Source organism: Danio rerio, chromosome 21 (genome assembly GCF_049306965.1).
Source record: "Danio rerio strain Tuebingen ecotype United States chromosome 21, GRCz12tu, whole genome shotgun sequence".
Taxonomy (NCBI): Eukaryota; Metazoa; Chordata; class Actinopteri; order Cypriniformes; family Danionidae; genus Danio; species Danio rerio.
The window spans coordinates 31,842,013-31,861,456 of record NC_133196.1 but is presented as its reverse complement, the minus strand read 5'-3'; the positions used below and the strand labels follow the sequence as shown (position 1 = coordinate 31,861,456).

The 19,444-nt window shown below is 31.5% G+C and overlaps 1 protein-coding gene across 1 annotated transcript in view; it reads right to left on the bottom strand.

Moving 5' to 3' along the window:
* Positions 1-19,139, bottom strand: part of zgc:100829 — a 44,466-nt gene extending 25,327 nt beyond the window's left edge. Inside the window, 2 exon segments of the mRNA NM_001003543.2 lie at positions 16,319-16,618; positions 19,084-19,139. Of these exon segments, the coding sequence (NP_001003543.1) occupies positions 16,319-16,490 (172 nt within the window). The 5' untranslated portion in view covers positions 16,491-16,618; positions 19,084-19,139.
* Between the last annotated feature and the right edge of the window lie 305 nt (positions 19,140-19,444).

Here is a 19,444-nt window from a genome sequence, read left to right as displayed (position 1 = left end):
ACTTTCTCAGTTTGATTGATTACATTAATAATAACAAACATGTTTGTATTACAAGTTAGTTGAAATATGTCTCTCTCCCTTTTTTTTAACAAGTTAAAGTAAAAATTATGCTTTAGAAAATTTGAAAATCTCATTTTATCACTTCATAATTCAGAAAATCTACGAAAACATCCAGGAAAAAATATTGAAAAAAAAAATGTAGCAAAATATTGAAAAATGTTGTTAGTAGCTAGGAAAAAATATTTCATTAAAAGTGTTGAATATATTCAGGCAAATTATGTAGGAACAAAACCTTCTGTAAAAACCTTCAGAATATAAATACAAATAAAACTATGATGCTCATTGTAAAATAAAATAAAATAAAAATAAATTAATTTAAAAGAATGACAAAGTCATGAAAACAAATTTACTTTAAAGTAAAAAATTTTTTTTAATTATTAAAATGAGTTAAAGTTTTAAAAAGCAAGTTAAAACAAGTTTAACTTAATATTTTATGTCAGTTTGATTGAAGCAAGTTAAGATGACTAGAAAAGTTAGTTTGATTCAACAACAAACACTGTACAAATGTTCCACACAATTCATTCATGTTTTCCCAACCTTTTAAATTCAGTTAACTTAACACTTTTAACAAATTTATGTGAATTGAACAAAAAAATAAGTTGTCCCAATAAAATCTCAAGAATTGTGTTGTTCTGATTATTTTAAACAAAAATATTCTTTTGTGTACATCCAAACACAAAAAATCCAAAAAATACACTTTAGTAAAAAGGCAAAAAATTGACATGGTGTGTTAAAAATATTATTTTAGCTTGCAGTATCTCAACAGTGTCAATTCTGTAAACAAAATGAGTTTTGAAAACAGTTTAAGGCTAATTGTACTACATCACATTTAACTGCAACTATCTTATGAGGATCATATGAACAACTTGCTTTTTTGGAAGAACAAATGTTTTTAACAAACTAAACAAAATGAGTTAGTAAAGTTAAAGAGGACTTCTCATGTATAAGAAACAGAAAAGGCTTAACAGGGAAAACGGAAAACCCTCCCATGTGAAACTGGTTCTACTTGCAGGCCTTGTGGCAAAACAACAAGATTCCAGCTGAACAGCCTGACTGACAGATTCGTGATCCCAATGAAGACAAACCAACATGTCAAACCAAACAGTCAAGACCTTCAGCAGGAGCTGAAGAAGCATGTGAGAAACAGAGCACAAACCAAAGCAGAAACAGAAACCATTTATTCTTTAAATGTCTAAAGAGGGATTGCCTACCAAAACAATTCTAGAGATTCATACATATTTTTGGTCTGAATTATTGCTTGACTCGTGATTCCTGCCAGTGACTCTTTGACTTTGAGACAAGATTAGAGCTAATGTCAATGATAAAAAAAAGCATGATTAGAATACACTGACTGAACATAAAGTACATAAACACTCAAATCTGTTTTCAGGCCAAACCCAAAGCAAATAATTTCGGAAACTTTTTGACTCTCAACTAATTTAGACTTTTTCCTATTCACATTTGGCTTTAAAAGACAAAGATCAATATAATAAAGTAACTTATAACTGATGTTTTTGTCTTTTTTTTTTTTTTTTACATAAAACCTTATAGTATCAGTAAGGACAGTGCTACTTACAGAAATAATTCCATTTAATGTTTTATGTTTTTGAAAGGTGTCTCTTGAAGTGTGCATTAATTTAATAACAAATACTAAAATCTGAAATATATTAACTTTGAAAGTAACCATTTTCCAACATCAATATATTTTAGATCTGCATTTTCAGCAATTCTAGAACCCCAATTAAATCCTTAAGAAAAACTTTACTGTTATTATTATAACACTGTACAATTGCTGAGTTCCACACAATTGCGGAAGTTAACTTATTAGTTTTTACAATTTTAAGTAGATTGAGCCAAACAATTAAGTTGTCCCAAAATAATATATAATAGGCGCCAATAGCCTATGTTTAAGCGCGCCAACATATAGCACCATGGTGCTTACGGCGAAACAAGTTCAATTCCCAGCTGGAGGTCCTTTGCCAACCCTTCCCCTCTCTCTTCTCCCAATATTATCCTGTCTGTAACCACCTCTATCCAAATTAAAGGTGATAAAAAGTTGTCCCAAATAAACACAAGAATTTTGTTGTTTCAGCTTATTTTAAATAAGTTTTTTAAACAAACAGCAAACAGTGTAGCAATAATATAGTTCCTAAATTCTGCTTTTTGTTAAAATTGATATTTTTTAGGATGGATAAAACGGTCTAAAAGTCTTTTTAAGAAGGTAAATGTAGACGTTTTTAAGAAAAATTAAAGATTTTACATTTCAACTGTAATTAATAATTTAAAGGCAAATGAATACATCAAATTATCTCCAAATGTAAATTTAAAGGATGCACATGAGTTCAAAGTTATGCTATATATATATATATATATATATATATATATATAAAATAAAACCAAAAAGTTTGGGGTCATTTTTTTCATGTTTGTTTTTTAAGAAAATTATTCTGGTTATTAATGATGCATTTATCAAAAGTAAAAAAAATCTTTAAAAATTATTAAAAATTTAAATAAGTGATTTCTTATTGTAAGTAGTTTCAAATTAAAATATTACTCCAGTCATTACTGCATTTATTACTATTGCTATTATTAATAATAATATTAATAATAATTGTAATAACAATAATAATTAATATTAGAATGATTACTGAATGATCATGTGACTGAAGACTGGGGTAATGAAGCTGAAAATTCTTCATTAACTTCACTAGAATAAATTCTTGAATTCAATTATAAACTACTTTTGAACAGTTATTTACAGTCCATTAAGATTTCACAATTTTACTATTTGTACTGTATTTTTGACTAAATAAATCCAGCCTTGGTGAGCAAGAAAAGCTTATTTTAAAACATTTAAAAACCTAAACTTTTGACAGGTAGTGCATATGTTCGATACTTTTTTAGTAAACAACAACAACAACAACAACAACAACAACAACAACAACAACAACAACATTTAAGATTAAGGATACCATATGATATGATTAAATTATAATTAAAAAAAGTGATTTTCCTACACTTAGACATGAACACATATCCAACTAAATGTGGAAAATGGATTTTCATGAACGACTGACAGATAGTGGTTCTGCTTTAAAAAACAAAAACAAAACAAAAAAATAAATAAATGAAAATAAGATAAAGTATATTAAAAAGGTTAAAAAAAGAGTGTTAAGAAATGTGTACTGGAAAGAAAAAACATTACAAGTTTGCTAATATTTTTAAATATAATATAATATATTAAAAATAAGTATATAAAACACAAATTAAAAAGTAAATATTTTAAGTAATCATATTATGCCATCATTAACTGCCAAGAGTGTTTATGAGTTTCAGATTTTTTGCTTTGATTCAAGCCCTTTTAAAGGCCTTATATTAGTAAAACTGCAGACGTAAACTTGCCAAATTAATAAATAAACTAAAAATCAAAAAATTAAAAAAACAAATTAAAACAAAACAATTAAACAAAACACAACAAAATAAAAATATATATTACAAGGACTTCAAAAACTTGAAGGATAGTGCATGCAAGATAGATCTCACACTCCCTCACACACAAACACACATAATAATAATACACAACAATTGATAATCACATCTGCAATCATGGTATCCTCCCACAATCTCCCTTTCTCTTCCTCCTCAGTGTTTTCTGTGTGTCTGTGTTTCCTGCACTCTTCCTGCTTTGTTGGCAGTGGTCTGTGTGAGGCAATGGAACTTGGCCTGCCTGACATTTCCTTTCTTGCTCCAAAACTGGGTCAGTAACAGAAGAGTTTCCTCTGCCTTGTGCAGCAGCTCACCCAACGCAAGGGTCAAGATGTCTCCAGAGACTCTCTTTATTGTTATACTTTATTACAGTATTGTATGACAAACCCTATTTTACACAATTAAGCCGCTCTCCTAACCGGGTTTGCTTTAACAGGGTTTGCACAGAGGCAGTGAAGATGTTGTATGAGTGTGTTATTGACCTGCAAGAACAGCTGCTGTTGTCTGAAGAAAGTCTGAAGGACTCTCTGTTCTCTGCTGAGGTCTGAGAGTCACGGACATGATAATCACTGCTTTGTGATTGGATATAAAAACAACTTCCTTCTAGAGTGACGCACATCAGCCAGAATAGCCCTAAATTATCATTTCAGTGGTCTGTGCTGCATTGTTTATCATCGACTTCAGTATGAACAGTAGTTACTTTACAGATCAAATTAGATTTCTGTCACTCCATGGAAAGTTTATTCCCCCACAAATCTGATGCTTCAAAATTGTAAGACTTGTTTTCACCTTCATGTTTACACCTGCTGCCTTAATCTTTCTCTTTTGTCCACTTCAAAAACGGGGAGTCTGTGAGTGATGTTTCAATGTAACATTTCGAAATAAACTCACAACATTATGGAAAGTGATACAAAGACAAGCAGCTTTTTTTTTTTATTTTTGTCAAAACCATGCCGAATGCAGTTTGTTTGTGTCAAACAAAGGTACACCTTACTATCCAGTTGGACCCCCTTTGCCCTCAGACTTAATCCTTCGTGGCATAGATTCAATAAGGTACTGGAAATATATTTCTCTGAGATTTTGGTCGTGTTGTGCATTTAGAGATGCTCTTCTGCATACCTTGGTTTTAACGAGTGATTAGTTGAGTTACTGTTGCCGTTCTATCAGCTCGAACCAGTCTGGCCATTCCCCTCTGACCACTGGCATCAGCAAGGCATTTGCGCCCACAGAACTGCCGCTCACTGGAAATTTTTTCTTCGTGTTCTGTAAACCCTAGAGATTGTTGTGCTTAAAAATCCCAGTAGATCAGCAGTTTCTGGAATACTCAGACCAGCCCGTCTTGGCACCAACAACCAGTGGTGTAAAGTAATTAATTACAAATACTCAAATTACTGCAATCAAGTAGTTTTCCTCAGAAATTGTATTTTACTAAGTAGTTTTATAAATGTGTACGTTTACTCTTCCTTGAGTACATTTTAGTGCAGTATATGTACTTTTACTCCACTACTTTCCTTCAACCTGCAGTCACATGTCTACGGGGATTAGAAATATCAGTCCTGTAATTCCTGTCCAATCAAATTGCACATAGAAGGTAAATCGCCTCATAATGAGCTACCTCAAGACATGGGCAATTTATAATTGCAGCAAACTGTTTGGAAGCATTTAAAGTGTCCAAGAAGATGTCCAAAATCATCACACGCATTGACCCAGAGACTGTTTAGATGCATGTCACTGATGAGAAGATGACGGATGTTTACTGTATGATGACCGAAATGACCTTAAACACCCAGCAGGCGCAAAATGTCAACATGCGTTAGAATGACGTTGTACCCCAGTGTCGGAGACATTGCATTTTGTTTGGAAATGAAAATCATGTTGATGTCAGAACTCAAGGTCAGGCCAACGTCTATCCTAAAACCCACCAAATATCAACGTCTAATGATTTTACAGCTTGACTTTGTGAGGACGTTACCAGTATGACGTCTATCAGACATTGGATTTTGATTGCCATACCTGATAAATAAATGTCAGTATTGGACATCAACATGACTTTGGTTTAAGATTTTGGCTTTAATTTCTACGTTGGATTTTGGTTAATTTCTAACACAACCTAAAGTCAACCAAATATCAATGTTATTTGACAACATTATTGGACATCAAAATAACGTTATACTTAGACACTGACTAGACATTGAATTGTGGTTACCTGACAACACAACCTAAATCTAACCTAATATTAATGTCTTATGACATTGTGTGCCTACTGGACAATAACTAATTGCACTACAGAATGTTACGTTTACACACACACTTCCACAGATTACATGTAAACGCATCAGCTCTTAACAGCAAAATACTCACTATTTCTAATACTCACCATACTCACTACTCTTGAGTACTTTAGAAAGGGCTACTGTTTACTCTTAATTTGAGTAAATTTTACAACAAATACTTTTAGTCTACTTACACTACATTTTTAGGCAAGTAAAGGTACTTTTACTTGAGTATGATTTTTCAGTACTCTTTCTACCACTGCCAACAACCATGCCATGTTCAAAGTCACTTAAAGCACCCTTATTCCCCATTCTGATGTTCTGTTTGAACTGCAGCTGCTCATCCTGATCTTGTCTACATGCCTAAATGCATTGAGTTGATGCCATGTGATTAGCCGATTAGAAATTTGTGTTAACATGTTGTTGGACAGGTGTACTTAATAAAATAAGAGTGCATAAGCAGGACTGGTAAATGAATATGTTTACTTTAAATATGTATTATCAATTATACCATTCCCCTTTAACCCTTTAACTGCACCATTAAGAAATAAATATTGAATAGCATTTCTTAACTGCTAATGTTGTTATTTAACACACTCAATGCATTTTTTTCCCAACACATCCCATAGTTTTTAAAATATCAACCTCTACCAAATGGTTGATATGTTGGTATATGGTAAAAGTACCAGAACCGTTACACATATGTGAAAAATTTGAATATATGAAGAGTAAGACCAATTTATTTAAAACATAATCAAGATAAAACACTTTGTATACTAAATCCTCTTTATTTTTTGAAGTATGCCATAAAATATATAAAAATGTTCTTCTTTTTTTTTACAATAAAACCAAAATCAAGTGTAGTAGTGCAACAGGATTATGTTTGTTTGATTTTTTGTAAACCAACAATGCTGTGTATCATTCTTTAAATGACTTTAAAAGTCATTATTTAAAACAGGCAAAATATAGTCAACCATTTGGTAGAACAGGCAGTTCAAGAGATTTCAGACAGCAAAGCTTAAATCATAGGTCTCAAACTTGATTCCTGCAGTGTCAGCCTGATCTCACGAGGAAACGTAAGTATTTTGCGTTTTGTCAGTCTAGTGGCTGATTTGTATGTATTTATACAAGTTCAGTCATATGAAAATGTACGATTTTAAAAAGGAGGCATGGCACCCAACCACACCCCTAACCCCAAACGTCATTGTGTGATGAGCAAATCGCACTAAATTGTATGAATTAGATTGTACGAATTCATAGGAATTAGTCACTAAATCAAAAAATTACGATGGCAATTGCCGTGAGATTGCGTTGGAAGTGCCACTCAGCTCTGCACAGTTTCGCTACAACTCTAATCAAACACAGCTGATCCAACTAATCAAGGTGTTCAAGACTACGGTCACGCAGAGATGGAGTTAGAGATGGTTGGAGCTAAACTCTGCTGAGCTGTGGCCCTCCAGGACTTGAGTTTGAAACCATTGGTTTGAATTGTGTCTGGCACTGTAACAAGTTCCATACAAATAAAAAGTTAGATTAAGAATCAAATATAATCATGATAAGAAGCTAAATCCTTATAATAAATTTTAACAAAACAAAAATTATTTTGTAAGGTTGTAGACATGAAGCTAAATCTAGCACGTTCTGCTAATTGGGGCTGCGCAATGTATTGTTTAAGTATCGATATCGCAAAGTCACATGGCAGGTAATGCAAAGTTTAACCATAATAAAGTAAAAGTCATTTATCATGCATGTGTTTTTAAAGCATGTAACTGTGAGCATTTCAAGATTGTTTAAAGCGTCCTGGCACATAAAATTATAATGTTTCAAGTTAGCAAAGGTTAATTGTATTAATTTATGCGATGAAGATTATAGTGTTATTTTACATTTAATTATTAAATGGATGTACCTAAATAATGATAGACTCTCCAAAAACTATTTCACTTGTCTTTGCTCTATTGTATTTAGGAATTTAGGTTTCAGGCGATGATGTGTACAGTGTTAGATTTCACTGTACATTTAGCGGACATTTGTGCTGAAGGCGTGGTGAATGCAACGCATTGAGATTTGGGCCATTAAACAGTTGATAAACTCAAGAGTTTTTTAGCGCTCTCTCCGAAATCACTCAGTTGATCTCGGCTGGTGGATTAACATTCACCACATGATTGCTCTTATTGGCGCCATTATTTGTAACTTTAAGTGGGTTTGCAAACCTGTCTACTCTTCATATACTGCTTCTTCCTCAGACTTCAGCTGTTTGCAGTTCCCGCGGTCACAAAACCACCCGTTATCCCGACGAGGTGTGGCTGAAAAGCGTGAGTGCGGTGTCGCGTGCGCATCCCTCCATTGGAAATAACGAACTTGCCATAGTTAATAGCCTCAGTCATAGTTAACCTCTGTGAGTGGTTAATAGTCTCAGCAACAAACTTCCGCACAGTTTAACTGTGTTTCCAACAGTATAACTGTTGCAGCAGTTTTGTTCCGTGAAGAAACAGGGTGTTGAGAAGCCTTTTTGATTAATTACCCATGACTAATTAAAGCGCAGTTAATCGTTGCATTAAGGTATACTGTGGTCTGGAAAAGTCAAGGTTTTAAAACCATCAAAGTTTTCTGCTATATCTTCCCCAAGTTATGTGATTTTTTTTTATTTTCATTTTCTGTTTTAGTTCAGACTTTTTTTGTTTTTAAGACGATATCTCTTGCAGAAAAAAAAAAAAATCCAAAGATGCTGCTTTAAATAGTAAAGAAATCATGTTTTTTAAACATATGAAGACCGCAAAAGTCAATGATTCATTTTAATTGTTTACTGCTAAGTTTCTCAAAATAAAATATTTTGTGATCAAAAGGGAAAAAAAGGTTTTTGTTTTTTTTACCCAGACATTACTTTTTTGAGCAGTAATCACAATACCATGAGACGTGTTTTTTTTTTTTTTTTTTTTTTTTTTTTTTTAATCCAAGGTTATCATACCATCAGTATCTTATACCGGCCATTGCCTAGTGTCGAAGCAGCTTAACATAGAAGTTCTAGTAAATTGAAACTGTGTCAGCTTAGATCAGTTTTTTTTTTTTTTTCATTTAAGCTTTTATTTACATAAAAACCTTGATTTTATTTCTGCATCTGCATTTCTGCAATATTGAACTTCTGATATGTTCACAGAAGCTGCTTAATCATGTTTGTCTTGACGTGTGAGAACCAAAGAGGTTTATTATTGTGTGTTACTTGGCACATCTGACACAGCTTCTGCAAGAGTCAATGAAGTTTGTTCTTGTGTGTCAAACAGGTTTGGTTGAGCTTCTGTTTATGTTTGTTGATCAATGTTTATATTTGAACAAAAGCTTACGTTATTAATCATTTGATCATGCCTCTTCAGAATAATTGGATTAAACTGTTCAATTCATACTGATTTATTAATTTTTTCATCTCTTTATGAACATTTTGAAGCACCTAAACACAGAAATCTCTCAAAATGTTTTGAAAATATATATATGTATTTGTGTTAATGAACAAAATTTAGTGACTGAATGATGACAGAATATTAATCGTTGGGTGAAATAACCCAGTAACACTTTACAATAAAGTTTCATTAACTAAAATGTCAACGTTAGTTAATGTATTTACTAACATGAACTATAATTGTAAAGCATTTCATAAACACAGTTCAATATTTACTAATGCATTATTAAAATACCAATTTGTGCTTATTAACTTTAGTTAATGCAATGTGAGTTAACAGGAACTAACAATGTACAACGGTATTTTTATTAATTAACATGAAGAAATACTGTAATAAATGTAATGTGCTCATTGTTTGTTCATGTTAGTAAATGCATTAGCTAACTTTAATACATCCTAAAGGGGTGATTAGTAACACTTTACAATAAGAATTTTCCTTCTTGTCAAATCATTCTTAGCATGATTGTTGTAGAAAGTTATATCATCACTTATTCACCCTTGACTTATTTGTCTTTCTTTCTTCTGTTAAACAGAAAAAAAACCTGAAGCCATTGACTTCCATATTAATCCTACTATGAAATTCAATGGTTACAGGTTTTCAGCTTTCATCAAAATATCTTCTTTTTCCCACTAAACAGAAGAAAGAAGCTCATGAAGCTCTGAAGCCACACAAGATTGAGTAACAAGTTCATTTTTGGGTGAACAACTTTGCCTTTAAATAGATCAGTCATTTCAGACTTTTTAGCCTGCCAAAGTTCTGGCTCTTCCAGTAACAAAGCCGATATGCCAGATTCCACAAGCTCTCTGTATGCCTAACGAGTTTAAATGGGTGTAACTTTCATTTTTCCATTGCTTTGTTAGTTTTTTCACATCTCTCAAGCTCCTTTGCTGCTTTACAGATACCCTCTATCTTTCAGATGCATTCCTCTCCTATCTGGACAGTTTACTCCTCCCTATACCCACTTTTACATTGGTCTCTAGTCAGTGATGTCTGGGGCCTTGTGGGTTAAAATGTTGTACAGTTAAGGGAATGTCTTCCCCCCAGTTGTACAGAATTTTTGGCCGGAAGTTTGTGGTATTTCAGTGTCACAGTAAAGACATCCTTTGGTAAATATCAGATTCTGTTGATATGGTATTAGATGATATTACATGCAAGTTTCCACTAACATGTTGATGTTTTCTGCTCATTCCAAAGACTCTAAACCAGAGTTTTGTGTCTGGTCAGCGACATCCATGTTATACCAATTAGCTTACATCTCAGACATACAGTGCCCCCCACCAATATTGACACCTATTGTAAATATAAGCAAATAAGTCTTTATTTTTATATATTTGATCTTTTATGTAAAATATCAACCAAAAAAAAAAAGACACTTGAGTTTTTGGATGAGAATACAGTTTTATTCTGGTTGGATGTTGTTGTTGTTGCTGAAACCTTTTCAAATGATTTGCTATGATGTACTGTAATTGACGTTGGGTTGTAGTTTTGAAGACTTTCCGATCTTACTAACATATTTAATTCTCCATCTGTGAGTTTTAGAGATTTAGAGATTGGACACTCAAACTACTCTTGACAGTGCATTTGGACAAAAACAGACACACGTACTCTTCCAAACTGATTCATAGCATTTTCAGTACAGGGAAATTTCTTAATTATTGCCCTGATGAAGAAAATGGGCATTTCTGAAAATGGGTGTTTCTGCTATTTCCTAATTTAAAGCTCTCAGAAGTCTTTCAAATCTATTTGCTTTTAACCACTGTGATGGATAAATTGACCAATGCATATGTTTAAAATAAAGGTAAAATATAGACAAGCTTTTGCCTGTATCAGATTTTCTTGTTGTGATTAATTGCAGAAGCTTTTAATCAAAGCATTATCATGGTATCATCCTAAGCTGCAATAAAGATGATTTTAACAGGCATAATGACTATTAAATGCATATTGTTATATATATATATATATATATATATATATATATATATATATATATATATATATATATATATATATATATATATATATATATATATATATATATATATATATATATATATATATATATAAAAGCTTCTGTATTGCAGTTGTGAATTGCATTATAGGACCCTAATCTCTGCTCTGTCGACTTTTGATGTTGAAAATTCACCTCTATAGTTTAACATAGTGACTTTTATTGTCATTTTAGTAGTTTGAAAATATTATATAATAAACAATACATAGAGAGATAAGTCTGTCAAATGAAGGAAAACTGGCAGTTTATTACCAGGTTTTTGTACCGTAATATACAACAGAAACCCAAACAATATATCATTTTAAACGATTAAAAATGTTAACAAAAGTCACTTTGCAAGACTAAAAGTTGTTAGAGGAAATATCAAAAAAATAAACGGGAAAATAAAATAAAAAAATAATAAAACATGAATCACAAAATATGGAAAAGTTTTGCGAATATTTTTAGTTTCCAAATGTTCAGAGTAAATATATATTTGATACAAATTAACTTGCAAAACGATGCAAAAGTATAATAAGTAACACTTAAAGTATCATTACTATCAGTAAATGCATTAGACTCAGGATTAAATCAACAGTGAAAAATAGCCATATTATAGTTACGTTAAAACAATATTAATATGACACCTTGATTTTATTAGTTATTAACTCCATTTAATAAAATTATTACAACTTTTTAAGTTAATGTCTAAAGTAAGAAGTTAACATCACCTAAGATCAATAAATGCTTTTTTTAGTATTCATTACACTGACTTTAGCTAAATTAACTTTAACTTAACTAATTAGCTTAAAGTTAACCAATGGTGCTTTACTAAACAGAGCTAATGAACAATAGGCATAAAAATAGTCTGAATTCTCAATATCGTAGACCAGATCAACATGCGAAAATGTTCACGTTTGATAATAAATCGCTTATAAAGGCTTCAAGCATTTGCTATTGTGATAATCAACCACTGAATTACAACAATCTGAATATAGTTAAAAGCCGCTCTAAAATATTAAACAATGAATAATTATTCATAAGAATTGTAAGTTTCCACTATATAAATAATGTGCATGTTTAATATCAGGGTATATTCAATTATTGAATATACCAGCATATGTTTAAATGTTCTAATATATTCAATATGAATTCATAGTGGTACCATGTAATTATCTTATTATTTAATTATCTAAATTAGTAATCTGTTGAGCAAAAGGTTAAATATAATATATTAATATATGCAGTTGAAGTCAGAGTTATTAGTTATTAGTTTTTTTCTTTTTTTTTTAAATTCGTAAATGATGTTTAACAGAGCAAGGACATTTTCACAGTATGTCTGATAATATATTTTTTTTCTTTTGGAGAAAGTCTTATCTGTTTTATTTCATCTACAATAAAAGCAGTTTTTATTTATTTATTTTTTAATTTTAAGGTAAAAATTATTAGCCCCTTTAAGCTATTTTTTTGTCATTAGTCTACAGAACAAACCATCGCTATACAATAACTTGCCTATACCTTAACCTGCCTAGTTAACCTGATTAAAGTTAAGCCCACTTTAAGTCACTTTAAGCTGAATAGAAGTGTCTTGAAAAATATCTAGTCAAATATTATTTATCGTCACTATGGAAAAAATTAAATAAATCAATTATAAGAAATGAATTAATAAAACTATTGTGTTTAGAAATGTTGAAAAAAATCTTTTCTTTTCTTAAAGAGCCCATGTTATGGGTTTTTGAAAATTCCCCTCCATGTAGTTTGTAACACAGCTCTGAAGTGAAGTGAAGTGAAGTATCCAGCTAAGGCTTAAATCTGTAAGATTAGTGTTTACAACGGTTGATTCATCTATAAAAGAGTCGACTCATAGTGCTTCAAACGAGTCGCCTTGATACCGAGTCATTAGGTGTTTCGCCATGACGTACGAACGAAACCAAGTTATTCATGTGCACGCGCAAACCCGGGAGATTTTAAACCTGCGGCCCCGCCCTCTGACATAGAAACCCAGACACACACACACACCCACAAACACACACACACAAACATGCCGGTCGATTAAAGTCACACTGCAGATGGATATTACTGAGTCTCTACCCAAAGATGAAACCTCAGCATTAAAACCAAGCAGTTGGAAACTACTGGAAACTTCTGCAAACTACATGCTACAAAGAATACTTCATCTGTGTTTGTTAAAGGAAGGATCAGTAAAGAGTAACTTACTGATGGACGTCAGGATGGGTTTCTTCCTCCATTTCTCAAGTGTAAGTACATGTAATTAAAGTTGTTGCCTCGTTGACTCTAGCTTGCAAATGTATTTAGTTGTGATTTGTTACTTGTAACCGCGTGAACTGTATCAGTTTAACTGGCAATATTCTCTTATCGCGTGCAAAGTCACGTTAAAAACACAACGCGTGCTGCTTTCTTTACGGAGCTCCCTGGACGAGGTAGTGTGTGCGTGCGTGTGTGTGCGTGTGCTGTCGTCCGGAGGTATGTGTGTATGTTTGTGTGTGTGTGTGTACGCGCGTTGTCTTCCGGAGGTGTGTGTGTGTGTTTTTTTGTGTGTGTGTGTGTGTGTGTATGTGCGCGCAAGGACAAGGGCAATATGTGTGTTTGTGTGTGTGTCTGTGAAAAGAGCAGAGTGAGACAAGCTAGGAGATCTCCTTGTTTTTGGAGTTTTTGCTCAATAAAATAGTTAGTCGTCTGTATTTTCAAGTCCATCGACTGTATTTACATTGACCCACTGGCAGCTAAAATCCACGCCTACACTATGGAGCGTGTATGAACTGTGATTACTTTTATATTTCTGATTAGCTGTTGGGCATTTCACTCTCTGACTGAAGGCAGTCGACCAATCGCAACAGACTGTCATCGGTCCAATCAGCGCAGATTAGCTTCGCGCTAAGGAGGGGTTTGGGAACAAATGAATCACTGGACGATTCATACGGGAGTAGCTGTAATAATTAGGTAAAAATAAATGCAGATTATAAGACCATGAAAGTGTTTTTTGACCTTGCATGCATATTAGACTGTTGTTGGAGACGCTTACAACCAAGATATGACCCTATTTCATGTATAATATGGGCTCTTTAAAATTCTTATTAATAAAAGGCATTCCACAGCCTTTTTTGCTCAAGTTTACCAAGAGTGCCAATATTAGTGGATACTCATCTTAGGTAAACGTTTTATGCTAAAAAAAATAAATAAACAAATAAAAGCGAAATCTCGAGTTGATTCTGACATCACAAGATGTTTTCCTGAAGTCTGCAGTACTATAGTGGTAAAGTGGGTGCTATCGGCTCAGCTATTCTGTCCTGGCTGAGTCATGTGCCACATTAAGATTTGTTCCATATGAGGTCATTTAAAAAGCAGCAATAAATAGCAGGAGCAGACTGGCATGGCATGACGTTTTCAGTTTTCAGTTTTCTGTGGCTCGCGGATGCGGGAACCGTAAAACCCGCTGATTAAAGATGTGCTTCAGCAATTCTGAGTTCCCACATTTAAACCTCAAGCTTTGATCTCCACAGACCCTGATGAGCTGCCTCAAGAACAAGAACAAGAAACTAACTTTAGGAAGAGTGAATGTGTGACTGTCATGCTAACTGTATGTCTATTGCACAAGCAGAGTACTCAGCTAAAATGATGTACGTCTACAACCATGATGTTCTTAAACTTTACTTTCTTATATAATTTTACAGATGTTATCAGAATCTACCCACACTCATGATGCTTTAACACTCACTTTTAATTGTTGCATGTAGCAAAATAATAATAATAATAATAATTATTATTATTATTATTATTATTATTATTAATATTATTATATAATTTTATTATGAATTATATTATTATTTTTACTAAATATATAATTAATTAAATAATTATTCTTTTAATAATAATAATAATAATAATATTTTTATTATTAGCAGCAGCAGCAACAGCATTATAATAATTACTGTTGTTTTATTCAAATAATAATTTACTAAACCATAATCATAATTTTTATTCTTTTATTAAACTTCTCATATTATTATTTTTTAAACTATTATTATATTCAAACTATGATCTTATATTTCTGATTGTGATCAGGATTTGATCTTCCAATGCTAAGTTTACTAATTCTTAAACTAATATAAAAAATAAATAATAAACATAAAAATATTAATATTAATAATTGCAATGATAATAAGATAATAATTACAATTAATAGTCAATGTCATTATAGTCATCAGTAAAAAACAAATAATAATAATAATAATAATAATAATAATAATAATAAGTATAATTATAGTATTATTATTATTATTACTAAATATATCGTTTATAATTATTTAATGAATTAATTAATTGATTAATTATTAAATTAATTATTATTGTAATAATAATAATAATAATAATAACAATAGCTATTATTATTATTATTATTATTATTATTATTATTATTATTATTAGCAGCAGCAGCAGCAGCAGCAGCATTATAATAATTACTGTTGTTTATTTCAACCAAAAATTTACTAAACCAAAATCATAATTAAAGCAAATCAAAAATGAATTTTAATAATTATCATTTTTATTATTTATTTAAATAATAAAATTATTTTTCATTAAAGCAGTTAAATAAAAATTATTTGAAAAACAACAACAGAAATCACACACAATTGTGAAACTTTAAAAACTTTATGAAACTTCTCATAATATTTTTTTTTCCTTTTATTATATTCCAACTATGATCTTATATTCCTGATTGTGATCAGGATTTGACCTTCCAAAGATGACTAATTCTTAAACTGATAATAATAATAATAATAATATTTTTTGTTGTTATTATTATTATTATTATTATTATTATTATTAAAAGCTTCTTAAATTTATAAAATACTTTTGTGCAGGAATGGATTTATAAATAAACAATTTCAGCACTGTTTAATTCTTTATATTAAAACACAAATTCATTTATAATGTTTGAAAAATAACTATAATATTTAAATTCCTTCAATAAATTGCACCGCTTATCACATCTCTGTGTGTTACAAATTAAATCAGTGCAGTATTAATCCATCTCCCACCTGTCTTTGCTTTGGGTTTGAGCGGTTCCCTCTCCAGCTTCTCCTCACGCTCCTTCCAGCGGCGCACCTGCTCCTCGCGCATCTTCAGGAAGAGCATCTTCTTCTGCTCGTCATTCAGAGCTTCCAGCACATCAGGGTCGATGTACATGTCCTTCAGGATCTGCTGCAGCATGGCCAAGTGTGTGGAGTTCCTTAATGTATCCCGAAAACTTCAGATAGAGGATGAAGATGAGGATGAAGACGGATCTGTTCACCACACACGTGCTCGCATCACTGACCGGCAGCCATACAGAGGACACACTGTCAAAGAGAAAACACACATTACAGCATCCGGAGGAACAATGGCATCAGAGTTGATTTGTTCTTAGTTTTCCTGCGCAGTGTGTGTGTGTGTGTGTGTGTGTGTCAATGTTCGTTCGTTCGTTCGACCTTTCTTTCTTTCTTTCTTTCTTTCTTTCTTTCTTTCTTTCTTTCTTTCTTTCTTTCTTTCTTTCTTTCTTTCTTTCATTAATTCATTAAAGATGTAACCAAATATGTTTGGTGCATTTATTCCTTCATTCATTCATTTTGCTTTGGCTTAGTCCCTTTATTAATCATGGGACACGACAGCGGAATGAACCGCCAACTCATCCAGCATAAGATTTACGCAGCGGATGCCCTTGCAGAGATGTGCGTTTATATTGGTAATAGTATTATTTTACAGTTGCATTATTTTATCTTAATTTTTAATAAATACAGCATAAACCCAAAATTATTATTATTATTATTATTATTATTATTATTATTATAAGCAGAAGTAGTAGTAGAAAAGATTATAAAAATATTTAGAATTATTGTTAATAATAATAATAATAATAGTTTGTTTGTGATTTATTGCATTTATGTGTTTTATTAATTCTTTTTTTTATTACTTATTATTATTTGCATATAGTTTATTTATTGTGAATTTACATAAATATTACCCTGATAAGGGGATGATGTAGAAAAAAAATATACATTGTATGGATTATTACAAAATGCAGCATTTATTTATATTTTTATGTGTGTATATATATATATATATATATATATATATATATATATATATATATATATATATATATATATATATATATATATATATATTTTTTTTTTTTTTTTTTTTTTTTTTTTAGGGCTGTCAATTTCGATGTTAATTTACATTAAAAGCCATAAATATATAAATAATGTCAAATTATTATTTTGGGGAAAATGTAATTATATATTTACAATTTTTTTCTTTAAATTAGTAATAGGTTTTTATATATAGCATAAAACCAAATAGCTTATTATTCATTCATTCATTCATTCATTCATTCATTTTCTTTTCAGCTTAGTATCAAAGTCACACAAGTTCCAAGTTCACATCTGTCCCATCCTTAACGGAGAGATGTCACATCCATAATGGAGAGAGATCACATCATAACAAAGATTCTTCCTAATGAATGCAAAAATATAAGATAAAATAAAGTAATTTTTTGTTTGTTCTATAGTGAGCCAACTCTTCTCCTTTAGATTAGCATTGTTGGTTTCGGGTTGTGCAGTTTAATTCACGTTTTTTTCTACAAAGTATGTTGTAGACTGTAAACTTGATTTCATCACATACATAATGCAATAAATTACATTTAAAAAGTAAATAAATAAATAAAATTACAGATTAATATTGTTCTGATCTCATAACTCTGTGTTTAGTTGTTTTGGAAAATACAAACAGATGTTTTAATATAATGTTAAAATATACTTTCTCTGTGAAGAATTGCTCATATACTGTCAACTTAACACAAAAAAGTTATATTACATACATACACACACACACACACACACACACACACACACACATATACACTTACATACATACATACATACATACATACATACATATACATACATACATATATATATATATATATATATATATATATATATATATATATACATATATATATATATATATATATATATATATATATATATATATATATATATATATATATATATATATATATACACACACACACTTTTTTTAAACAATATTAGATTAAATAATCACTTTTTATATTAAGAATTATCATCATAAATAAGCAATTCAGCATTAAAAAGTCAGGAGCCTAACTTCAACCCAAACACATGATTCTAGGCCTGACTGAAGTGATTCCTCAGTTAGAGCATGGTGTGTTCTCTCTCGTTCTTTTCCCAAAACACTTTTGCTCTAAACATTGTCTTATTTTGGCCACATACGAACTTGCATTCTGTGGAATCTTTAAAGGGACAGTCCACCAAAAAAGGAAGAAAAAAGTAAAGGGAAGAAAATTCTCTCCCAGCTGGTTTCAAACATGAGTTTCTCTTTCTGTTGAACACAAAATAATCTATTCTGAACAAATGATTAAAAACAAGCAGCCACTGACACCCATAGAAAACAACATTCTTCAAAATATCTTCTTTTGTGTTATTCGCACAAAGAAAGAAGCTCAAACTTTTATAAATACGAGTATATAACAACATATTTTAGTACATTTTTCGGGACCTTTCCCTTTAAGAGAGAAACATCCACAACTTCAAAATGATAAAAAATCCGAGATCACATCACACTCAAAACACATACACAACATACACTGAAACAAAACAATGCCTGACCGCATATTTAAAACACTGCAGTTAAGGCAACGTAACGTAAGAAAAATGGTGACAAACAGAAAGTAAGTTGGAAAAAGACAGGGGAAAGCTTGTGTAAAGTGAAATATACTTACAGCTGGGCGCGGAAGCTCCACGGCACACTTTACTGAGGAGAAGTGAGTGAGAGAGTGAGCCTTCTTGCCTTTGTGTATGACTTAGCTGGTGACATCACAGCATTCCATAGTCAGTCAGTCTCTCTCACCCTCTCTCTCTCTCTCTCTCTCTCACAGACAAACACACACAACAGTTCACTACACACTCTCCCTTCGCAGAAACACACACTTCCTCTCCGTTCCTGTAACTCTAGAGAGAAACTCAGGAAGCAGAGCTCAGCTGTTGAAGTATCAGCATCCTGTTTAACAGAGAGAGAGAGTGGAGGAGGAGGAGGAGCGGCTGAGGGAGGAAAAAAATCACACACACTTCACTCCCTAGCAA